The sequence below is a fragment of the Stylophora pistillata genome, chromosome 9 (genome assembly GCF_964205215.1).
Source record: "Stylophora pistillata chromosome 9, jaStyPist1.2, whole genome shotgun sequence".
Lineage (NCBI taxonomy): Eukaryota > Metazoa > Cnidaria > Anthozoa > Scleractinia > Pocilloporidae > Stylophora > Stylophora pistillata.
The window spans coordinates 8,116,952-8,142,288 of NC_142527.1; the positions used below are offsets into that span (position 1 = coordinate 8,116,952).

The 25,337-nt window shown below is 37.1% G+C and overlaps 2 protein-coding genes and 2 pseudogenes across 2 annotated transcripts; 1 reads left to right on the forward strand and 3 right to left on the reverse strand.

The window, feature by feature from the left end:
* Positions 1-1,588: 1,588 nt before the first annotated feature.
* LOC148723059 (uncharacterized) lies at positions 1,589-4,328 on the reverse strand. Its single transcript, XM_088734393.1, has 3 exons — positions 4,302-4,328; positions 3,107-3,766; positions 1,589-2,394 (listed from the first exon to the last, which is right to left on the reverse strand). The coding sequence occupies exons 1-3, from the start codon at positions 4,326-4,328 to the stop codon at positions 2,215-2,217; spliced, it is 867 nt and encodes a 288-aa protein (XP_088590519.1). The 3' UTR covers positions 1,589-2,214.
* LOC111346576 (uncharacterized) lies at positions 3,665-23,927 on the reverse strand. Its single transcript, XM_088732142.1, has 8 exons — positions 23,003-23,927; positions 22,808-22,897; positions 21,993-22,091; positions 15,444-15,857; positions 15,185-15,328; positions 6,952-7,092; positions 6,565-6,705; positions 3,665-5,053 (listed from the first exon to the last, which is right to left on the reverse strand). The coding sequence occupies exons 3-8, from the start codon at positions 22,066-22,068 to the stop codon at positions 4,806-4,808; spliced, it is 1,164 nt and encodes a 387-aa protein (XP_088588268.1). The 5' UTR covers positions 22,069-22,091; positions 22,808-22,897; positions 23,003-23,927; the 3' UTR covers positions 3,665-4,805.
* Positions 8,153-9,088, forward strand: LOC148723060 (uncharacterized; annotated as a pseudogene).
* On the reverse strand, positions 10,320-11,563 carry LOC148723061 (uncharacterized; annotated as a pseudogene).
* Positions 23,928-25,337: the final 1,410 nt, after the last annotated feature.

Sequence of the window (25,337 nt, forward strand, 5' to 3'; positions counted from 1 at the left end):
TGTCAATCTAAAAAAATTCATCCAAAATGTTAATTGTTATGATAAGAGTATTTTATATGTAGTGTATGATAGAGCGTAACGCAAATAGTCATATGATTCCTATCAAATACCGGACATATTTCGTCGAATGAACCCGATCTCGACTTCCTCGCTCTCCAAGCTTAAAGGATAATCTTTTATCGCTAAACTAATTAGTCCAATAATCCGTTGCGACGACCCGCTTTTTACTACTCAGCGGGATTTCTGATTTGCTATGTCACGCTTTGAACTGACTGAGGAAGTGCTTTGACGCGGCTCCACCTAAGCCTGACGTACTTCATTTCCTACAGATATGTTTCTTTTCTTCGATTTATAATTCTTGCCGACTGCTGACGATAACTTGACTTGTGGAAAATGCGGTCATTTTGAGAAAACAGTTAGCCACAGAATGGAAACGGAATGGTCGCAAAAGGGTGATGGCTTTTATCGCTTTTACGCTTTATGGCTTTTATCGCTAACGGTTGAAATTTTGGCTGTTTCACAACTATCAGTTAATTTCTTTTAGTCTTCTGTCCTTTGGATTAACAGAAAGTTTTCATGCTTTAATTTTTTACGACCGACGGTTAAACTTTTTCAATTTCTGCGCCCAACAGTTAGTTTTGTTACCGCTTTGCAAATAATGATTGATCGGGCCACTGAACCCTCAAACAGGAAACTAGGTCAAGGAAAAAAAGGGCAAAAGGTGTGTATGAAGGCCGAAAAAAGGAAGCTGTTGTTTGATTTTGTTTGTCACAATAGGAAAAACGAAAATCTGTGTCCGAAAAGGAAAAAGTACAGACAAATCTGTCTATGTCCCGTACTGGTGATCAAAAGTCATCACCATTGCCACCGATAGGTGAACCGAGTCAGGCTCGGGTTTATTCATCCATAAATGGATTATTAATATTTATGGATGTCAATTATGAACAATTATTTTTGCGCTTACCATTCATAGAAAGGGTGGGAACGATTCTTATCACAGGAACTCGATATGCTGTCGCTATTAACTGATACACGATTCCGCACATCCTTTCTCGGTCATAAGCTTCGTGAGAAAGTCCGCAATCGATGCAAAGAGAAGATTTTTAGTTGTGACTATATACTTAACAAATTAACTCCGTGTTGTTGTACCTATGTTTAAGTTTAAATCGCGGATGAGACAAATTTTGGTACGATAAAACTCAAACTGGCTCCCGAAGCGCAGCCGAGTGTACACAGATTTCAAACGTTCGCGCATATGTGAACCTTGAACTGACTGGTTGTGATGCTTTCTAGCTGTCAGAACCAAATTGTCTTGTGGTAGTTTCAAACAACTACCGTGACCCAGGAAGCCGTGGTTTTAAAAAGCGCAAAACTCTTTGTTTTCTAAAAGTGTAGTGTTTTCCTTTATAAATGATCAATCTCCTCACGTAAACCAGACAATTTACCTCTGTGGTAGCCAAGGCAATGACGCTGATGTTCTTTGCACAAAAATTCAGTTGGAGGAAAGGTGATTGGTTGAGTTTCAAAGCTCAGATAGCTTTGGTTACGAGGATCAATATATCGAAAAAAATAATCACGCTTTCAAATATTTCACATTGATTAAATCAAATTGTTTATTTATTCTTTGGTTGTTGTTATTGTTTCTTTTTTTGTTTGTTTGTTTCTATGGTAGACCATACCAAAGATATAAACGCTAAAACGGGCTTTACAATTTCACGCTGCAGTTTAATTTAATGTCATAAGACCCTGGGAATCGATGTTTTATTTGTAAAAAAGTAAGGACATTTTCAAAGTTTATACTTTACCAAGAGATTTTATAAATTAAAAGTTTGCTCTTGCAAACACACCACATCCAAAGTTCGTTAACCTTTTGAAATGTATTCCTTCAGGATGCCCACGCACAGAGCCCCGTTTTTGAACTCATCGGTCGTACAAACTTATCGCTTGTACGTATTATTGATTTTTTTTGGTTTTCCAGGTGACTGAAAGTGAAACATGCTAATTATTCTGGTACACAACAGTTGATGTTAATACAATTATCATGCTACAATCTATTGAAGTTACTTTTATCAAGTTAGCAATGACAAAACAAATGATTACTGACAGCTGTTTCGATAAAGTTTTTGCGAATTCTAGTCATTTTCTTAGAGTTTTGACTTAGTTTTTTATGTTTTTTATCGCTAAATAATTTCTAGGATTGCAAACGGGCATGGCTCACTTATGTTCCCCTTCCTTTGTTTCCTCCAGATTCTGCTGCGATATCTTCACGCTTGCTGTCTTGAGGTGATCAACTTGGGCGTATACTGTTTGGGACTGCTCTTGAAAAAGCTTCGCACTGTTTTCCCGGGTATGGGCCAGATCTGCATACACAAGTCCACGGTAGGGAGGGGGCATCTAGATCAAACATTAAACCAAGAAATATAAGTATAGGAAAAAAGTGAAAGCACCGACACTGAATAATGTTAGCAACATAGTAACTAGTGAACTAAAAACAGAATTCATAAATGATAATAATGATAATGATAATAATGATAAGAAGTAGAAGAAGAAGAAGAAGAAGATGAAGAAGAAGAAGAAGAAGAAGAAGAAGAAGATGATGAAGAAGAAGAAGAAGAAGAAGAAGAAGAAGAAGAAGAAGAAGAAGAAGAAGAAAGGAAGTAGGAAGATTGAGGACCAATAAAGTTTATAAACGAATACGATAAGCCAACAGAACTGGTGTTGCCCTATTCAGTTTTCGCCCAAGATTTTGTCTTCTATTAGCCGTGATTTGCTTTTGGTCTGTTTGTTTATTTGGTTGTTTTTTTTTTCTTTTTGCTCGTTTGTCTGTTAGTTTTGATCTACAATATGCAGTTTTCATAAGACCCTCTAGATACTTAAAAACAAGTCCAGCTGCCGTGTTCCAGCTGCAAGCTTGACCATCATCGAAATTTTTTTAGTCGAAGGAGTGAATGTATAAGGATTTTTTCCCTTAAATTAAACAGCGCTGGAGACGAAACAGGCCTTCTTAAAAACATAACATAACAAAACTAAAAAAAAACAAAAACAACAACAAAACAACAACAACAATAACAAAAGAATTATTGTCGGAATCTGTTAGATGCAATACCTGTGGCGGCTTCTTCTTCTTCGTTGTCATGTCAACAGCTGCGTACAAGTATTCATTGTTCCCGCCAGCTTGAGGTGTCTCGCTCTCTGCAGCTTTTGCGATGTTGTCGAGCCCTGAATCAGTCTGATGTGACGAACGACCAGTACAATCGACACCTAACGCCTTGTTCACAGCTAACCCACTTGCTCCTTCCTGAGGGCGGCCTGGAGATGTTTTGAGAACACTTGCTTCAGAATTGACCTTGCTTTTTCTTTCTTTATGAACAATGGCGTAAACATTGTCCTTGTTTTCTTCTTTTTCGTCACACAAAGTGGGCGGCTGCTCTATTCCTTTCTTACCACCAACCATCATCGCTTTTTCTCGTTCTGTTTCCTGAATTTCTGAACATCCCTGGCTTCCTGACCTTGACTTTCGGTTGGTCTCATCCATCTCATCATACTCGCTCTCTTTTTTGCAGTCGCTCCCTGTCTCGTAGGTGGCCAGCCCAGATTCCGTTTGTGAAAGGGTTAAGTGTACGGTAAGTTCGGTGGAGCTATGTGTTTGTTGGACATGCACAGGATCAGTAGATTGCAGTTCGGTACTCGGAGGTACCTCGTAAGTGCAAGTAACCCGATCGTGAAGGTGATCTGAACGTGAACTGTTAGGAAAAATGATATTTACCTCTCATAAAGCGGAAACACGGTTTCAGTAGGATTATGATATAGAAGAATATGTTTATATAGCTGAAATGTTTGCCCTTTTTTCTTCGTGTAGCGTTGTACTCTGTACTCGAACCGATATTTTTAGGAAAAAAAGTAATGTGCTGTTAATGATATGAGTCACATGTATACTTTGAAGCAAACAAGATGCATCAAATCCAGTGACAGTCAAATTTCCACTGAGAAAAGGTGATGATGGAAGGGCAGAGAATGAGGTTTGGAAGGGAAAAAAATATTACAATTATCATTATATTAGTACCATTACCACTATGTAGATCTGAAAATATTTTGTTTGTGTCATTTAATCCAGAGCCAAATGGGAGATGCTTTGCTATCACTCAAAATGTTTCTCACGGAAAGTCAAGTTTTGCGGATAATTTATCGATAGACCCCTTGTCTTTCCATGTTTAAAACCTGGATGAATAAGATATGATGAGTTTATTAAGAACTATAAACGGAGTGCTAAAGATTAACGTATTCTACTCTATACTACTTGCCGTAATGTTGTTTTCATCATAAAACATATCATTATCGTCGTGGCCGTCGGGAAAAAAAAGGAAGAAAATGCATGTTAATAGCAAGCCAAGATAAGGTACAAACCGCGCCCCGATGTAAAGCCCCCCTCCCCTTACAGGGTATAACATGAAAGGGACAGCATCTTCAAGGGTAACATTCGGAGAAGGGTGTTTGGCTCCCCCTTAGCTTGAATACTTTTTCTATTTTTTTGAAGACGTTTTCAAGCCAAATATCTTATGTCTTTATTCACATGTTTACCATATTTTCTGATTGATAAAAAAACTGGAGATATTAAAGAAGCTCATCGGCTATCTCAGACACATGAACGAAAGGAATCGACAAACTTGAGAAATGTTAGGAAACTCTTTTACATTCTATGGCATCAAAAAACAATTTATATGAATATCAGTAATTATACTTATATTGGAAAAGGGAGAGGATGAAGGTTGTAGAATAATTCAAAAAGAGGCGAAAGAAAAAATGATTTAGAAAAAAAGAAACAAAGAAAAAAAAAACAAAGAAAAAAAAACAAAGAAAATTAAAGATGCAAATGTTCCAAACGACTTGCCTTGGTTTTTATGATTCTGGCGTCGACAAAACAATATCCCAAATACGACTGCAGTTGCAAGGATAAAAACGGCCAATAGCACTATGATGATCAGGACCAAGTTTATTTTACCAAATGACAAATTTTGCCATGAAGATTTACGAACGGTATTCTCAAACGTAGTCCCTAAAGAAGAAAAAGGAAAATGGTCATATCATTGGTTTTCTATGAGGCGAAGGCTGATTGAACTGAAAAAGGTTCTGGTAGACACTAAAATGAAAAATAAGAAATGTCGAAAAATCGAATGTCACTTTTCACGAACTGTGATCGACAAGGGACTAGAAACAGTTTATTGTCTCTTGCGATCGATCTTTGGAATATTATAGGTTCCAAGGTTCTATAAGCTCAAGTGCTACATTTCTACGCCTCCCTGCCCGGGACATTTTTTTCAAGATCTTAAGCTTTGTTAATCAATAGCGAAAAACAATCTCTTCTGTTACCCTGGTCAACTCATGGAAGAAGAGCTAACTGCCTCCCGGTTAGCTCAATGGATAGAGCGCTGGACTGTTGTGCGGGAGGTCGAGGGTTCGAGCCCCGGCCGGACCAACACTCAGGGTCTTAAAATAATTGAGAAGAATTTGCTACCTATCTATAACATCAAGAAATGGTTAGAGATTCTAGTCTTCTCGGATAGGGAACAATAAATGGAGGTCCCGTCTCCTGTAGGGTTACGGGCAGGAGACGTTAATTTCCCACACACGAGATTACTGTGTGATGGATGTCCTGCCCCGGGGTGGGATGGGTGGGTTTACTGGGCTCGCAGTAATTGGCGCAAGCTGTTACGGTGTCTCTGCCGGTCGGCGAAGCTTAATGAATTCTAAAATTCTAAAGATATCAGATCGAGTGTAAGGCATACCTCATAATGTCACTCTGAAGAGTATTTTCTCGTTTATAACAAAGTTTTTGCGAAGTACGAAGTTGGCATTCATGATAACGTTGCTTTTGTGTTTCGAAAAGAAAACAATGCAAGAAAACGCAGTGTTCTATGATTGGATTTTATTTCCCGTTAACAACGATACATTGGAAGTAAAGAAACAAAAGTAAAACTCTATGGCAATTAAATAGAAAATTACATGGATTAAGTTCTGGATAAATACAGCTGGTAGGATGTAAAGGATTATCATACACGCATAGAAGAGGCTAAAGCGACTACATTTTACATTGCGTTGGGAGGTTAATTGTGGGTCCGTTTTGCATTGTAAAAAATGTTTGCTATTGTTAGCTATCTATGAAGTTTTGCCACACCTGATTCTTTGAAACGAGTGGTTGTTTCCAGAGTTTGTGACTCACGGGTCGACGCTGACGTAAAGCAATGGAGAGAATCATTTGCAGAAATCCTTACTTAGATAATTACCCACATACCGCATGGTCGTATAACTCGATTCATTTCACTTATATGCCACCAAAATAAAAATGAAGCGAACCCTAATTGTTTCAAATGAAGTTTCATGACCGAAATAGTACTGAGACTTATTCATTTTTGTGATAAATGAAGGAATGAGTCAATGAATTGATAAGTGAACAAGTCAATCAAACAATTGATAAATCGATCAATCGATCGTTCAATACAGCTAATACAGAGGCATGTACACATTTATCATGAAGACATTGACAACGTTAAGATAGTCACATTGTACCTTGCGTTGGTTGATTTGATGGAGGTTGTTTTTGTAGTGTTGAAATTGCTGCACCTCTTGATTGGGTGGAGGGTTTTATCACCCTTGTTGTTGATTCTTTCAAACGAGTTGGAACCGGTGCTCTTGGCTCACGAGTCGGCCCTGACACAAAGCAATAGAGATAGTCATTTGCAGAAATCTTTACTTTCAGAATCCCACACGTACCCCACGGTTATATAACCCGATTTATTTCACTCACACGCCACCAAGATAAAAATAAATCGACCCCTAATTGCTTTAAATGGAGTTTCATGACCAAAATCAATCGATCGTTCAATACAGCTAATACAGAAGCATGTAGACATATATCATGCAGACAGAGACGACGCAAAGATAGCCATATTGTACCTTGTGTTGGTTGATTTGATGTAGGTCGGTTTTGCAGTGTAAAACTTGTTGCAACTCTTGGTTGGGTGGAGGGTATTAGTGCCTTCGTTGTTGATTCTTTGAAAAAAGCAGTAACCGATGTTTGTGGCTTATGAGTCGACCCTGACGCAAAGCAGTAGATGAGAAAATAAATTCAAGAAATCCTTAGATTGAGAATCACCCACAAAACTCTTAAATTTCTTGATTCAATTCACTTATACGCTTAAAAAAGTTCCAACAAAACAAACTCAATTTTTTTTTATTTCCTCTTTTCTCATTTCGATATATGCCTTAACACTGTACGAATTGACTCTCTACATAATGTGGTTTTTGTGAAGGTGTTATATCAAACTTTATTCGATTCCGGAACTGTCTTTGTTGAACTGATAGTGGATCAGTCTCCAGTAACTAGATGTTCTTCAGCGAATCAAAGGTGACGGAAAACGGAGTATAAAGGTACAGCTATGTACATTCATAGCTACTTTAATTTTTAATTTGCACCGCTGTAGTTCAAGTATAGTTGCGTGCGTATAATATATGCTTCGCTGTTCGATGGTTTCTTTGCACTCCCTAATTTCTTAGTTACAAAGAGAAAAAAAGGTCTATTATTTAAATCCCGTTTTCAAAGTTACTTCAACCAATCATGCGAAAGATTGTTGCCACTAGAGTTACTAATTGTGCAAAAAAATACTGCCCCACGGATATTTTTGGTTCTGGCGTCTTTAGATCATCTAAGCCTTATGAAACCCGTACCAGTACTTGTACATAATTCATGTCACCTGGGCCCGGTTGTTCAAAGAGTGGATAACGCTATCCAACGGATGAATCCCTATTCAACCGACCAATGACACACTACGAGGCTTAAACTAGGCTCCCAGAAGAAATAAAACGATTCGGCAAATGTGTTTATTAATATTGTTACACCAAATTTAAATAGTGAGGTTATGCATTTGGGGGGTTTTATTTGTTTTCTTCCTACTGCCACTCAATTGCTGTGACGCATTGCGCAGATGTAACGTCACAAAAGCGTCATGTAGTGATTCTGCTTGTACGACATTGAGAATGCAATTACGCGACCCGATCCCGCCCCGATCTAGAATGAGGTATAGAGGCTTTGCGCGGTCACGTGACATCATAGCAAACCGTTACTACGTCGCCATGACAGGGGGTAAGCTAAGCAAACATGGCGGCGAAAGAGAAGAAGCGTGTGCCTTATCTGCCGAAATATCGCGATTCTTTAACGCCAGATGACCGAAAAATATACGAAAAGAAGCTCCAAATGATAGCAGATATCGATCCTTATAATGTAACGAACCAGTTTTACACCGATTCGATGGAAGTGTCCCGATCTCGAATACATCGATATGGTAAACTTCCTGCTGCTATCGACGAGTACTTACACTCAAGAGCAAGTTAAAGCTTATAAAAGCCTCGAAGCATACCATTTTCTGTTGCGGGCTTTGTAAGATGTATATTTATAGGAAAAGCAACAGATAATTTGAAAATTCTCCTCCGAAAGGTATGCATTTTTCTTTTAAGTTCGGTATTCGATATGGTCACTACAATTGAAGTCGTTTCTAAACTTAATGTGTGTATCAATGTTTTCCTTGAGGTTAATCATTCACAGAGACTAACTGATACTGCTGTAAAGCCATGGTTTGTAGCTAAAAGCGATGGAACAATTCTAACAGCCAATTGCAACTGTATGGCGGGTTTGGGAAAAGTATGCTCATATGTTGGAGCGATGTTGTTTGCTGTCGAAGGTGGAGTTCGTATCATGAAAGCCAAAACATGTACGTCCGTTCCGTGCAAATGGCTTATGCCAATTCCAGTTGCTAATATTGATTATCAAGAGTTAAGAGACATTGACTTTACATCCTCACAAACAAAGAAAAAGAAGCTGAATTTGGAAATCGAAAATATTACGACACCAACGACCCCAACAACTTCCTTGGGACCTGTGGCCAATAAGACAAAACCCGGTATATATACTCCTTCAAAACATCAAATCAAAACTTTCGCTTATTCAAGTCGAATACTTCTCCAGCAGTTTTGTCATTACTTTCACCCTACAGCAAGAATTATGTTCCAAAGAATGTCAACTTACCAGAACCACTGACTATACTTTATAAAGAGGAACTTTCCACGATGGACCTTGAAGGGTTAGTCGAAAAATCAAAGGGAATCTTCAACCCATTAAAAGTTACTGAGGAACAATCTGTGCGAATCGAAGAAACAACACGACAGCAGAGCAAGTCAAAGTTGTGGTTTGAAATGAGGTGTGGTCGAATAATAGCAAGCAAATTTCATCAAGCTTGCATTACCAGTCCTGATACACCCTCTGTCAGCTTTATTAAGGGTATCTGCTATGGATCTCATTTCTCCTCAGATGCAACAAAGTGGGGCTGTGATCATGAAAAGCAGGCATTAAAGGAGTATGAGCAGGTAAATTTCAAAAATATTTTATACTTTGTCAACCTGAGCTCCCCTACTCATCTATATATTGTTATTGTACAGGACTGTGGTTTGGTTGTCAGTCCCCAGTACCCTCATCTTGGTGCATCCCCAGATTCCATGTCGTTATGTACTTGTTGTGGCCAAGGCGTTGTAGAAGTTTAAGTGCCCATCTAGCATCCAAAGTTCCATGATTCCAGATGCTGCTCATGCAAAGAGGGATTTTTACGTGAAAGAGACATGTGATGGCGAGTTCCAGCTCAAGCGTACCCATCCGTACTTTGCACAAGTGCAACTACAACTTGCATTAACTTCTACTGAGTTTGCTGATTTTATTGTTTGGAGACAACTGGGCATACATAGAGAGCGAATTACAGCTGACAGCCAATTCATTGAGAGTTACCTGGAAAAGGCTAAGAAGGTTTACCTCTGTGGCATTCTTCCAGAACTTCTAAGAAAGCATTTCACTAGGCCTTAGAGAAATGATGATGTTTTATATTGTTATTGTAGAATTAAATTTGAGGATTCTATTATAATAAGTTGTACTAATAACAGGTGCTTATTTCGCAAATTCCACATAAAATGCTGTGGACTATCTAAGAAACCATCTAGTAAGACATGGCTTTGTTCAGACTGCAGGAGATTGAAAGTAGCAGAATCAAGACAGCACTGATGAACATTAATTTATTGGTTTTATTTGTATACTTTATTTATTAATATTCAAATTTTAAAATACTTTGTATGGAGTAATGACAATTGCAAATATTTTTGTAATATTTTATTACTAAACCATTCAACTATTGAAATTTATGTTATTTAGTGCCACAAAAGTAGGTTATTGAAACATTTCTATATCACTGAACTAAATTTTTGTTCAGGGTGAAAGTCTCCCTGGCCCCACTAAGTAGCCCCTGGGTTCCCGAAGATGAGTGAAAACACAAAATGTGTGGTTAATCTGAATCCATCTAATCCAATGTCATTCAATGACTCCCCTCTGGCTTAGTACTATGATATTACATTTCGCATACCATACATTTAGTGATTTTTTTTTATTAACTGGTTTTAATCTGGTGGAACAACTGACTTACAAATATTAGTCAAGGCACAAGAAACAAATGCTACTTTATCAAGTAAACATGGTTCTCCAACATTCTCTGTTTTAACATAATCATTTGGAATTATACCACGTCCTAAGATGGAATACTTCAGTCGCAAACAGTCAATCACTCTTTCCACATTTATCCTAACATTCGCTATAGTTCGTGTGGTTTCAATATCCCATGGGGCTAGTTGTCGTTCTCCTCTAGTGAAGGCTGGAATATTTAATCTAGCAACAGAAAGTCCACAGCTGTCTTCAATGTCGAAGCCTCGATCAGCAAGAACCAACTCTCCAGGAAGTAGATTTTCGAAGATCCCACAGTGCTCTGTAATAAATATATCAGAGGTCCTTCCTCCCCATCCTTTGGAAATAAATGAAACAATTCCTTGAGGGGTTATCCCAATCAAGAATTTGGCAGTATTGTGATGCTTATACGAGGACCATGTTTTTGCACGGGCCAAAAAATCAGATGGACGGTTTATGAAGACTTTGAAGCAGTCAATTATCACAGCACAGGATGAGAATTTTTGTCTAAAACTTGCAGGCATGGTTAGTTGTAATGCATCTCTGTCAGGCCAGTGTACAAGGAAATACATACATGAGTACATTACAATGCAACTTTGAAACACTCTTGATACTGTAGAAGCATGTATGCCAAATCTATATCCAAAATCCTGAACATGCAAATTTAAACGAAGTCTCATTAACGTTGTCAAGAGCTCTTGGAACTTGGTTAGTGAAGTACGGCATGGAAGTCTAGGACTAATGAGATCAAGTACAGCAAGGAACACAGACATAGTTGTCAAAAACTAGTGTAAGACTTGAGCTTTTTGTCGTCTTTCTCCAAGCTTTCTCTCGTTAATTCAGAGGCTAAATGGGCAGATTTTGCCTGTTCCTCGAGCAGTTCTAAGTCTATTAATGTCATATCAGTTTGAATCTCGAGTGAAGTTGTTTGTTTTGGTCTCGGTTTGTCAGAAGCGAACATACTTCTTGTATTTCGTCGGATCGAAGGTTGATCGATTCCACGGTACCGACACTTTCAACGACGTTTTCTTGCGTTATGTTTTCCAGTGCTATTCTCTATTTGACTGAAGATTATCAAAGAGCTCTTTTGAATTTAGGCCCAGTTCAAAACGTCCAATTTCACATGTGCTGAACTTAATGCGAGAGTATTAATCCGATGTCAATCAAATTCGACTGTTTTAAATTAAATGCGACTTTCGCCGTTTCTGCGACTGAAACAGTCGAGGATTCGACTTAGTCTCGTATTTTGATTCAAACGTCGCATCTGACATGTGCCGAACCTAATGCATGATTTCTAGGAAATTATTATGATTCAATTATTACCAACAACTCGCCAAGGATTCTGTGAATGTCACGCGCGAAAAAGCCAAAACAGCACAAAAAATGGTGGGAGATGAAGGAATTTGTATTTCTTGCTTTAAAAAGACAAATATAGTTGTTTGACGCGTGTTAATTACCATTGTATGAGGTGTTTGGTTATTTAAAACGAAAAAGGCACTCCTGGGTGGAAAGTAGGAAAATCTGTGGCATTTTGTGGGTCGTGTTTCACCGAAATGATGGAACGTGAATCAAGTCAAAGTATCGTATATCACGAAACGCCAAGACGACGAAGCAAAAACAAACAGCGAAACAAAAGCATCATTAAAGAAATTAAGCAAACGCTTAATACTTCTTACAAAGAAGTAGTGTACCTGGGGATATTGACAGCGAACAGCGTTAAACTCGACAGAGTTAAATTCGACGTTTGAATAAAATGCCGTATTTAACCATTTTAGTCGACTAGAATGGAGTTAAGTACGGAACATGTGAAGTTCGACGTTTGAACTGGGCCTCAGAAAGTAATCAGAATAGCTTTATCGGTAATCAACCGCACTAGACAACGCTGCGCATAGCATATGCACTCAGTATTTACAATCGTCCTATTGTAAGCTCTGTGGATTTTTCAACCAACTTTTTCAAAGGTACATTTACTAGCCCTCTCACATATATATCCTGATTCTTCCACTCCTCTGTGACATCTTATATTATTATACCGACCAAAGCCTCCGTGCGTCTTGTACATTTGTGCACAATACTCAGAGGTGTGGCTGGTTGGTTCACCCGTTGCCCAAGGCCAAGCTTCATTTCTTGACGCAGTCACTGTGCTATTATCACTCATCCACCTCCACTCTCCGGACGCTATATCGTTCTTCAGCCCAATGATATACCCCCGTTTCAAAATCCTGGATAGTTCGCTTTAAAAAGCCCCATTCCCCATAACTTTCAATAGAAACAAGATCATATCCAGTATGCTTGCATGGTTTTCTGCTGTTGGACCAGAAGTAAGAATTCGTCAGGTTGTTTCGGTGAAAGACGTAACTGGAACCATTGAATACATGTGTGCAATTACCTCTGTAGGCTGCAAGTAAACAGAAGCATGGAAATGCCTTCATTATCTTTTTAACTTTATTTGTTACAGGAGGCAGCAGCTTCAAATTAGAGTGCTGAACATAAACAAAATACATGTACTCTCCTACTTTGTACCACCTGTGATTCGCATTTCCTTCCCTATTGTTTTGGACTTCCTATTTTCACTCCTAAAGCACAGCATGCATTAGCCACCAGCAAGCGAAGTGAACACCCTTAAGACTTTTCCGTAGTAAAGTAAATTTAGGTAATTTCCTGTACATGTACTAGGATATCTTATAAGTAAAATATTTATTTATTTTGTGAAAATACACCCTTTACCTTTCAAACCCCATATTTCAGCGAACCCCTAGTTCGACATCTTTTGACACCTTTGAACATGACATAATGAGCAATGGAAAATAAACCTTACTGTTTTTATTGTTGTTGTTCTTGTTTCTTTTTTTTGGCGAGCCTTAAGAGGTAAAAGGAAAGGCTAAAGTGCCTAATTATAACATCTTCCTTACAGCCTCCGTCTTTCCGGACTACCCTTAATTAGTAAGCCCTAGTCATTCAAAAGGGACGGGAATCAAACAGAAATGAGAAAGGAATCAATAAAGCATGAGACTTCAATCATAAAAGTTTTACTCAACTTTCTCACTCTTGATCGTGTGTATGTGTCTTTAAAATAAAGGATAGGATGCGACAAACAATTTTTCCATCTCGGCATAGAAATATTTCTCTTAAAATGTTCAGAAATCCTCTCAAACGGTTAAGCGATTCGTGTTATGATATGGGTAGCGAACGTGTCAGTTAACACGTGTGACAAGTTCTGCTGAGACGTGATATCCAATTTAAAGGCAAAAAGAAAAAAATGCAGCGTACGAGTGTCAAATAAAAATATTTAAAGTCAATAAAGTTTAAAGGAGTGCAGATTTTCTTTAACAAAGTAAAAATACAACCTCCACATTAGTAACAAGTAAAATCATACTTGCCTGGTGTAATTCCGTCGGTCGGCCTTGCTTACAGTGATTCAGGTCCAAACTGGAATGGTATTGTGTCCAAACTACTTGGATGATTCGTTTTGACCAATTTCATAAGAGTTGATACTTCACTTGAAGGTATCAATCCTCCAAAATAGTGTTATCCTTTATGCTTTCCCGAAATATTGTAATCTATTCACCATACAGGACTTCGCTTTGAGAAAAACATGCTAAAGAAAATCTCGCCAGGAAAAATCTCGGACATAATTCAACCTGCACATAAGAATGCCATTATTCTGCTGAAACGCGCCATGAAAGTTGTAGCAAAGTAAAGGGAAAAATTCAAATAGGTTGTTCTTTAGAATGAATCACCAGTTGTCATAGATATTCTCCGGACTTTTCTAATTTGAGGAAAACTGATCCAATTATAATAACGAGAATAATAATAGTCATCGCTATGTTGATAGTTATCTTCATCGTGTGACTTTGGCTTTGAGTGGAAGTATGAACATTTTTGTTTCTTCAAGTTATTAGCCATTTAACAAATAACTTAACTAATAAACTCGACGTTCGGTCGTTAAGAGGAAATCTCAAACCTCGGCGTAGCCATATTGACCTCGCTATCGTTTGGTCAGTACGGCAAGGACTCAGTTTGAATGCTGTTGTATGGCGCGCCATGTATGAAAAAAGCTTTGAATAGGCTTTCGGAATGAATTATTACGAGACTATTACTAATACCTTTCGAAACAAACTGTCATCGAAATTGGATGAAAAATGGAATCGGACAGTCGTTGCTTGGGCGACCAATCATAAATTGGTTGAAGAACGGTCCCTTCCCCGGATGGTCAGAGTATAAGATATTTCCTTTTAGTGGTGGAAGAGACTTTTTGTCTTGTGCACTTCGAGCCGTTTGCGCTTGCAAAATAGCCCCGTAAAATGCTAAAAATATTGTTTATATAGATATATTTTTAATTCTCCTAGCGTCAAAATCTCTATATCAAAACATGCATATAAAAATATTCATCGTCCTGTGTGTGTTTTCGCTGTAGTGCGTGTAGTAGGAGTAGGCGCTAATTATGGAAGACCATAGGGTGTTGTAATAACTGAATATTCTATCCTGTTTGTTCAATTGTTTGTTTGCTTGTCTAGTTGTTTGTGTTAATTTTTCATCCATAGGGGTGGTAAGAGGTTGAAGTGTAACTTCCAACATGACGTCTGCAGTAGTTTTGGTACAAATTAGATATCCAAGTTTCGACGAATTCAATCCTACCTTCTGAGAGCATCTTATGACCATCTGTTAATTGTGTTCTTGGAGAACTGGCAGTTGCCTTGATTGCGATCGATTGGTTGGTTGATACAGGTCCTGTCTTCTCCTCCACGAAAATACTCTCGTTTTTTGAAACTATGGAACAATCTAGAACAAAAATATGAGTTTAAATCAGGCTTGCTTTAAAATCAAAGTCCGATAGGATCTTTTTATTACGCACTGCAACTTTAATAAAATTAGTTTGGCATAATCATTTACTTACTGAAATGCTTTTCGCATATATATCCTGGATTGTCATCATAGTTTTCTGCTTGACATTGTATGTTGTTATATTTTCCATTGTTCAGCATCTCTACACATTTTTCTGTTTTAGGATGATTGGGTTCGTGTTTATTCCAACGCCATGTTCCCTTTGCTGTTCCATTTGCTGTTCCAGCGATGCAGGCAACTTTTTTACTCAACCAGCACCACGTTTGAGGTTCTTCAACCCTCTGTAGGCCAATAAACCAACGCGGTGTTTTTTCATCTTGCTCCCCGGCTAAGTTCTTGACAAAATGCCATTCTGACTCGGTTTCCATGGAGACAAGAGAACCACCTTTTTTTTTACAACTGTTCATGGCTACACTCCACTTACCTTTTTCTGTGTGAAAAGTATACTTGGAGCAGATCATGACTCCTGCGTTATGGGAAGCCAACCAATTGAGGTAAAAAAAAAAAGGAAAATCAAGAAAAATGATCTAAATTTAATCAAAAAAAGACATAAACAGCAGTGATAAACATATTGAACTTGCACATTTTGATTATTACTTGACTTTTCGTATGTACTCGACATACATTTTCAAAAGTAACCGTTGAAATTTGAAACAGCTATGTATATATATAACTGAGGTGAGGGGACTGGAACCAAGATTAAGCATAAAACTTAACAATAAACAATAACACTAGAGCAGATTAATAAAGCAACAGCTTTTCACTTCCGATGTTCACGTTGAAAGCTGGCTCAAGTTCCTGAATGAGTAATGTCTGATTTTACAATGGTAGTCTGTTTTGCCCTTCGCCAAAATATCAAAATGATCCCACTTGATATTATGTCCAGTGGCTTTGACATGGTCAGCAATGGCTGAAGTATTGTCATTTTTCTCATTTTTCGCGAGTTATATACATAGCTGTTTTAAATTTCAACGGTTACTTTTGAAAATGTATGTTGAGTGCATACGAAACGTCAAGTCATAATCAAGATGTGCAAGTTCAATATTTTTATCACTGCTTTTTGTGTCTTATTTTTGATCAAATTACGATGGCCCAAGAACAAAAGCATTTACGATCTAAATTTACTTACAATTATAATTATGTATCATTCAAGAATGAGAAGTAGCAACACAGAAAGAGAAATGAGCAAAAACCATCCTGGTGGAAAAGGAATTGGGTGATGAAATTGAGAATTTCCTGAATAATATCATTCTGAAAGAAAAAAAAAAAAACCTGCGAGCGGTGGCATCCACTATCTCCCTTCCCTCCTCCCCTTCCCTCTTAAGGATGGTATTCACAGGTTCATAGGGACCCTGTACCAAACTAAGTTAAGATTATAATTTGTCAAAAACTGATAAATTGAATTCAAAATTTAATTTTACTCCAAAACTTCTCAAAAAATTACAACTGCAAAAGACACGTGTTTTCGCAGCGACGGAAAGTCTACACGTCTGCAGTTTCTTGATACCAGTAGGCATACATCTCATTAAAAAATTTACCCCCCACTGAAGGGAAAGGTCTTTATTCTAAGTTTGCATCTGCCTTCGGTATCGTTAGTCTACCGTTCTCCCTTCTAATAAGGTAGGCTGAAGCCAAGGACTCTAGGCTGATAAAAACAAGTTTGGCGCCTATTAGAAATACACGACCAGCACAGAAGAGAGCATGCATCTGAGGAGTATGTACAACGCGTAATTATTTGGTCTGGCATAGTTCATTTGGTTGAAATCTAATTTTGACTGAGCGTTAAAGGAGCAGAACTGCGAAGGCTTTTTCCCTTTGCATTTTTCTTTATTTTTTTTGGTCGATGTAGGAATACTTACTTAACCAGTTTTTATAGCCTTTCCGATAGAAACAATGCAACACTACCGACAGCAAGGTAAAAAAACAAATAGAAAAATTAAAATAGTTAAGTAACTGTCAATAATTGAAAAAAAGCATACGAAGCTTACTAGTTCGTAATCTTCTCTTTCTTTTCGTCAAAAGGAGTGAAGAGTCTCGTGCTTTTCGTCGCAAAAACTATTTGAACAGTTTCAAATCTGGCCGCTTAGATTTTTTTTATTGTTTTCTCTTTTGTGTTTTTGTTGTGCATGCACTCTATTCCACATATTCCTCGCAGAAGTTCCTCAGACATCTTTTGTGAGTAAATTGACTTAATAAACAGCGACTTTTGATAACTTTCCGAACGATTTAAAAAGCAAAAGGCTTTCGGTGAATCGCTTCGATACGCTCCATACGTTGAAAACCATGCTACACCGCTCCTGATTTGGCGTAACTTTTTATTCACACGTGATAAAAGCGATACGCGTCATCTGATTGGCTCTCGGCCTCTTCGACCATTTTGCCATTAAAAAGTTATTTCTATTTCTTGCCTTTTTCTATTGTAAATCCCATTATGTGATTTACAATAAAATCACATTATCCTTACTGCGAAGGATCGTGGACAGATACGTTTCATAACCGCAGTTCATATATATGTATTTCATGTGTTTGTTGTTTAAATCACATTATGTTAAGGATAACGCACTTTGTCTAATTATACGTGTGTAAGTCAGGTTATATTCGTCGCGAAAAACTGGCTATAAGTTTTGACTAAAGGACATCCACAAGGACTTTCATCCATAAAGAGGTCGTGAAATCCCGATATGGTTACCTGGTATTATGAGTCGTTTACATTTCATGATCATAAATATGGAAAAAGCCAAATTCAATTTTTGAAGAACTCAATCATATGATTTATCATAGTGTCTCACGCTTTTAAATAAATTGAACATTATCGCCTAATTAACTCTTTGTTGGTTTTATAAGTCACGTACAACTGATTTACCCACGCGCTGGTTTTACAAGCAGCGAGAACTTATATGTTTCTCTGTAGGTTCCACATAGCTGACGATCATTTGTAGACTCATATCCTTTTGAAAACTTTTGTTCAAACCATCGGTCGGCCCTGTTCGCTTTTTCTTGTCAAATGTATAAAACCAAATGCACTTTCAAACGAAGACATTGAAAAAAATGGACCGGAATCTCCGCAAGAAAGTTACATTTACAGTGTACATGTTTGATGGCCTTCAGTCTATGTTTTACAACGATGACTTCTAACTGTATAGTTTACAACGATGAGTTCAAAGTTAACTAAACACTTAAAGAGAAACTTGCTTACCATTGTTGTCTTTGTCTTCAGTAGGATTAGTAACACCAAAGCAAACAGTAATAAGGTGCCAATAAAGGTCCTCGTAATATCCCTTAGATTCTAACTTAGCGCAGATATCGTCGAAAATGTTCAGTGAAATAACTGAAAAGTGTATTCCTGAATGTACTATTTTGGTGGAGCTAAAATTTTGTTGCTGTTTGGTTGGAGCATTTTGCACAAGCTTTTGTCCGCAAACCCATATGAAATAATTATGTTTCGCAGGGAAGGTGGATACACTATGATACTCAAATAATTTCCCACGATATGCAACTTTTTTTTTTTTGTTTTCGTTTCGTATCCAATTCAATCAAGTTGATCTTAAATACGCTTAGGCTGCAACAACCAAGAATAAAACTATATATAAAATTTAAATATAATGGCACAGGCGTTGCTTGCCCGTTTATTGGTTCTCTCAGCCATTTATTGAATTCGCTTTGATTCATATTATAACATCAAGCAATTTATTCAATCACACGTGTATAAGTCAGATTGTATTTGTCGAGAAAAACTGGCTACAGAATTTAATTAAAAGAATCCAGAAGTACGTTCATCCGAAGAGAGGATGGGTAACTCGCCTATGGTCATTTGGTATCATGGGGTGTTTACATTTCATTATCATAAATATGGAAAACGCCAAATTCAATTTTTGAAGAACTCAGTGATTTATCATAGTGTCTCACGCTTTGCTGGTTTTATAAGTCACGTACAACGTTATTCTGTAAGTTTCGCAAGGCTGATTTGCTGATTTCGTAAGGCTGATTATCATTTGAAGACTCATTTCCTTTTCAAAACTTTTCCCAACCAATCCGTCGACCCTGCTCGCTTTTCCTTGCCGAATGTATACAAACCAAACGTACTTTGAAAGGACAGCACCAAAACAGTCTGAGCAGAATCCCCGCAAGGAAAATACACTTACAGTGTACATATTTGATCATGCCTTCAGCTTCTATTTACACAACGATGGATTAAAATTACATTCTCCACAGATGGCTAATGTACATTCTCCACAGATGGCTCAAAGTACATTATTCACAGAAGGCTCATTTACATTCTCTCGGAAATCTGGAGTTGGGAGTAGAAATCTCCGGTAAACCACTGGAACGTATAAATGTTACAAAACTCCTGGGAGTACACATTGACTCAAATCTTAAATGGGAATTGCATATCAGCTCTATTCTTAAATCATGTTATGCGACTCTGAGAACCTTAAGAAGAATAAGGAAGTCTACTAATTTTAAACTGCGGAAACATTTGGTAGAAACATTAATTCTGTCTCAAATAAGCTACTGCGACATTGTTTTTATCCACTACCAAAGTTCCTCTCAGCTAGACTACAAAGGCTCCAGTTCGCTATGGCTAGTTTCATCACTTGTAAATAGGTAAACCGGTATATCTACCATTTTGGATCTTGGCTGGCTACCTATCCTGGTGCTAAGGGACTACTCGCTACTAAAGGCTATTTTTAAAGCACTGTATTCTGATAACTGGCCCTCCCATTAAAGTTTCCAAGTCGTAAAACCCATTAGGCATCTCCGTTCTAGTGTTGCTCCAAGGCTTTATATTCCATTTGTACAAAGCACCTTTCAGCATTCAGCAGCCATGATTTTTAACGAATTTCCAGCAAATATAAGGAATTGTACAGATTTTAAAGAATACTGCAGGCTCTGCAGGGCGTTCTTAAAGGCGTGCGCTTTGTCTTCCTTTAAAGATATAGAAACAACCACTACAACCAACCAATATATTGTGCATATTGACTTTCATGTATAGTTTCTATTACAATTTAGTTAGTCATTATAATTTAGATTTAATATTAAATTTTAGTATCGTAAGCCTTCACAGATGAAGAGCCACACCTTTTTATGTGGATGTACTGTGAATAAACCGTTATTACTATTATTATTATTATTATTGTTGTTTATTATTATTATTATTATTATCATCATCATCATCATCACTATTATTATTATTATTATTATTATTATTATTATTATTATTATAATGTGCTTACCACTGGTGACTTGGTCTTCAGTAGCATCAGTAACACCAAAAGCAAACAGCAATAAAGTGAAAACAGCGGTCCTTATAATATCCCGTAGATTGAAAATTAGGGCAGATACAATCGAAAATGTTTAGTGAGGTTAAAATTGAAATTTTATAAGGTGTTTGAGGAACAGAGCTGACGGAAGTTTTTTCGGCTGGTTTGTTTGTTAGTTTGCTTTTCTTATTCCAATGTTGCAATACTTACTGGATTTATTTTTAGGAACTATGCGCTTCATATTTTCAAAACAGGAACGGTGACACTAACAACGCAAAACAAACGAAAAGCCGTCTTAATTGGTTGCTTTACGATGTAAAACTAATATATATATATATATATATTTTTTTTTTTTTATTTAAAGGCGCTAAGACTGATTTTGCCATTATTATTTTTTTTTAGTAAAAAATTTCAGCATGATGCGAAGGAATCAAAGAGGTATAAGTTGTAGTAATGGACCTTATGCTATAGGAAAGGTTATTATTTAAAGTTTGGATAGGAGGAGTACCTCGCTAACTATAAACACTAACATTTTGCTTACACGGTGTCTATCAGTTGTGCTCTCTATGCAGGCGTTCCTCACCCGTTTATTGGTTCCCTCACTTTGATTGATACTAGCCTTCAATAAAAAAACGCTTTACAGGGACGATAGATAGGTCGTAATACTCAAAGAGTTTCTCTAAGCAGCTTTTTTTTTTTAGGTTTCGTATTCATTTAAATTGATTTGGTCTTGAATAAGTTTAGGCCGTAGTAAATAAGGATGGAGCTATATTAAACGTAAATAAAACAGAACAGGCTTTGTAGTTACGCAACCGTTTATTGCTTCCCTCATAGCTACTTATTAAATTTGCTTTGGTTGATGTTACTAAATAGAGCCCTTTATCCAATCACGCGTTTGTAAGTCTGTTTATATACGGCGAAAAAACTAGCAATAAACTTTAATTAAAAGAAATATATTAATAATTTCATTTATAACGAGGGTGGGTTGTTTGGTATCATGTAATGTTTGCATTTCATGATCATAAATATGGATAAATGCCAAATGAAATCTTTAAGAACTCGATCATATGATTAACCATGATCTGTCTCGCTTTTGAGTAATTTTAACACTATCGCCTAATTTACTCTGCGCTGGTTTTACATGTATAAGTAGCGAGAACGTGAGACATTTTTTCTTGTCGAATGTATACAAAACTTTCAAAGGAAAGCACTGAAACAATCGGAGTGGAATCCTCTCGAGAAAAATATTCTTACACTGTACATGTTTGCTGACCTCCAATTTATAATTAACAATGATAAATTCAAAGTTTTATAGAATACTTAGGGAGAAATGTGCTTACCATTAGTGACTTGGTCTCCAGTGGTAATAGTAACACCAAAGGCAAACAGCAAAAAAGTGCAAACAGTGGTCCTCATAATATCCCGTAGATTCCAATTCACTGCCGATGCGTTCGAAAATGGTCAGTAAGATTGAAGTCGAAATTTTATAACGTGTTTAAGGAACAGAGCTGACGGAAGTTTTTTTTTTTTTTTTTTTTTTTTTTTTTCCGAGGTGATAATACTACCTGGATTTATTTTTAGGTATTATGCGCGTTATTTTTTCAAAACAAAAACAACGACGTTAATAACACATAACAAACGAAAAACCGGCTTCAATCAGCTGCCTCTGTTGTTACAATGATACACTAAGTTATTCTACTTTTAAGGGGCCACACTGTTTTTCTTTTCTTTTTTTTTTTTTTTTTTTTTTTTTTTTTTTTTTTGTCATTTTTCCAATGAAAATTTTAGATTGAAGAGAAAGGAATCAAAGGTCATGGTAATGAACGTATGCCCCCGGAATAGTTTCAAAGTTCAGATAGAAGTGCCTCACTGATCATAAACACTGACATTTTGCCATCATGGTGTCCAGAATTTTGCGTTTTCTATCATAACATTTAAAAAAAGGTCTCCACTGGATAAAGATAAGATAGTACAAATACAAATTAAGAAATGATTGCCACCATGAGCTAATTTGGCCGGAAGCATGCTGTTCAAACAATTCCCCTGAAGCTTTGTTTTTAATTTTGTGTTAGTTTAAACCAACGTGATGTGCTTAAATACGTTTACAGGCTGTAATAAAGAGAAAAGAAAATGAAACAGCGCAGGCGTTACTCACCGGTTTATCGGTTCCCTCAGTCAGTTTTTGAATCCGGTTTGATTGATATTACTGTTTATAACTCCACAAGGACTTTCATCTATAAAGAGGCTGAGTACCACATGGTTATTTAGCATCATAGGACGTTAAAAAAACATGATTAATTAAAATAGAAACTGCCAAATAAAGTTCTGGGAGTGTTCAATTACGATTTACCAGTGTCGCACGCTCTTGAATAATTTTAACGTTATTGCTGAATCTATTTTGATACGCATTTCTTCAATCGTGGAAACAACTCGATTCCAGACCTGCTTTGTCCAATTTAAGAGGTTTTTCCGCTCGGGAAATATTCCATCAAATTGTGGCTACGTACGTTACAGTTGTGGTGACTGACTTATGTTCGGAGAAGACTTTCTATTGGACGATAGCGATGATATCGAAACTTGCTATAACGACAGAACCAACGGGATGAATCCGGTTTTTCGGTTTTTTTTTTTTTTTTTTTCTTGCAGCTTCTGTTTCACCAAACTGAAGCACGTGGTTCACAAAAATAATTCTAGGAAGTCGTCATAAAGAATTAAAAACTTCCTGTTGTCAGCTTTGTTCCCTAAACACCTTATAAAATTTCGATTTCAACAACAGTGAACAATGTCGACCATACCAGCGTTAAGTTGGAATCTACAAAGTATCATGATGACTGCTATTTGCACTATATTTCTTATCACTTTTGGTGTTACTAATATTACTGAAGAGCAAGTTGCCAATGGTAAGCACATTTTTCTTAGACTCCATAATCGTACTTTGAATTTCCAATCTCGAATATGACCAACATCATAGATATAAAACCATGTCTTCAAAAAAAAAAAAAAAAAAAAAGTGCGAACTTGCACTGTCACTGGACATATATTTTTCAACTATTTCATGGCTTTTCTTACGTTAGGTTTGCATCTGATTGCTATTCATCCACTAGCTTGGGTCTATTTATGTGGGTGAGCTCCTGGTACGTGAGTGCAAACAATTTCATGATCTATTGTAGAGGCTAGGGTGACTGTAATTTACATTACTGCTTTTATAGGTTGTTCCTCACCTTGAATTGGTACAATTCCAAACAAATATATCATAGCGTCATCAGCACAGAATTCTGATTCATTTCCTCGTTATGCACGGCTAAGCAAAAGCAAAGCGTGGGCTCCTGATAAAAATGACAGCTCCATGGATACAAGTGAATTTACAGCATTCAAGAAATATCACTGCGATTGCTACTCAAGGTATTTCTGGCTCTTTTGTTAATCGCTATTAAGTGAGTTGCAGTGATGATGGAAACAAGTGGAACAACCATATGGAGCAATGGAAACTTAAGGTACTAGTTGAATATATAGTTCACTTATAACTGGACATATGTCTGGTACACGCCTTGTTATTTTATTTGTGCTATTTTCAATGGGTCGTGGGGTGGGGGTGGGGGGTTGGAGAGGGCGGTGTTGGTTAAGAGAGGATAATATTTATTTGGCGAACACGTTCATAGGTATTTAGGTGCAGTGTGAGGTTCAGTAACTGCATATATTTTATGAAAGGTAGGTTTACGGTTCAAAATGAGTTTCATTCTTTGAAATATTTTTGTTTCAGGTGTTTCAAGGCAACATAGGTGATACAAAAAGAGTTCTTTTCAATACTTCACTCGTAGCTCAGCACATAAGATTGAACCCAACAATCTGCTCCAACAGTTTTGCTCTAAAATTTGAGCTTTATGGGTGTAATTTGACAGCAGGTAAGTGATGATCGAAGAATTTCCAGGTAAAGTACACTAGTATCTATCCGTGGCCCCAGAAGATCTTGCACTATGGGAAAGCCTCCATTATGTCTATACGCCATGCTTAATTATTTCTCTTCTTTTTAAGCATTATGTCAATTTTAAATGGTTATTACACATTCATGGCCAATAACAAACAAAATAAATTGGCGATTAACCGTAGCAAAGAGATAATGTGTACTACAGGGATACCATCTCGTTCTGATGCGGTGACGTATGGGATTCCCCTAAGAGATTATGAAGATATAGACTTTTGCATTTTCATTTCCCGGCATTTTAAGGTTTTTTCTAATCTATGCTACTTTTGTGTTCCTCAAAGTCAACTGATTTTGAAAAATTTTGAGAGAATTACCTGTATGTTAGGATTACAATGACTTATTTGAAAAGGCTACAAGTGGGTAACCAGCGCATCACAATCGGGTGAATCTACCCAAAAACCGACGTAGATGTAATAAACCGACGTAAATGTAATATCTAAGGTCATGATGACCTAATGTCATCCAATTGTGTATTACAAGTCTTATAAATGTTTAAATACCCTTAGCTTTAGTCATCTCTTAGCTCATGGGTCTGTCTGTTTGATCACCTGCTGGTTTTTTATTACTATTTTTTTTTTAGCAATTTAAAAGTGATTAATTCTGCTGAGTCCTTTTGATTGACCGGGATTGGAATGATCAAATTACACTTTCTTTCAATTGCTACGCAAAAAATGCATAGCGTAATTACTGCGAGCTTATCACT

Excerpts from the sequence above, each read along its gene's own strand:
- LOC148723059 (XM_088734393.1), bottom strand. The coding sequence starts at position 4,328 with ATGTTTTATGATGAAAACAACATTACG. Across the intron at positions 3,767-4,301 it reads ATGATGAAAACAACATTACG|GTAAATATCATTTTTCCTAA; the intron begins GCAAGTAGTATA and ends GCTTTATGAGAG. Across the intron at positions 2,395-3,106 it reads AGAAGAAGAAGCCGCCACAG|ATGCCCCCTCCCTACCGTGG; the intron begins GTATTGCATCTA and ends TGTTTGATCTAG.
- LOC111346576 (XM_088732142.1), bottom strand. The coding sequence starts at position 22,068 with ATGAGGACCACTGTTTGCACTTTTTTGCTGTTTGCCTTTGGTGTTACT. Across the intron at positions 15,858-21,992 it reads TGGAGACCAAGTCACTAATG|GAGTCATGATCTGCTCCAAG; the intron begins GTAAGCACATTT and ends CCCATAACGCAG. Across the intron at positions 5,054-6,564 it reads ATCAAATCAACCAACGCAAG|GGACTACGTTTGAGAATACC; the intron begins GTACAATGTGAC and ends TTTCTTCTTTAG.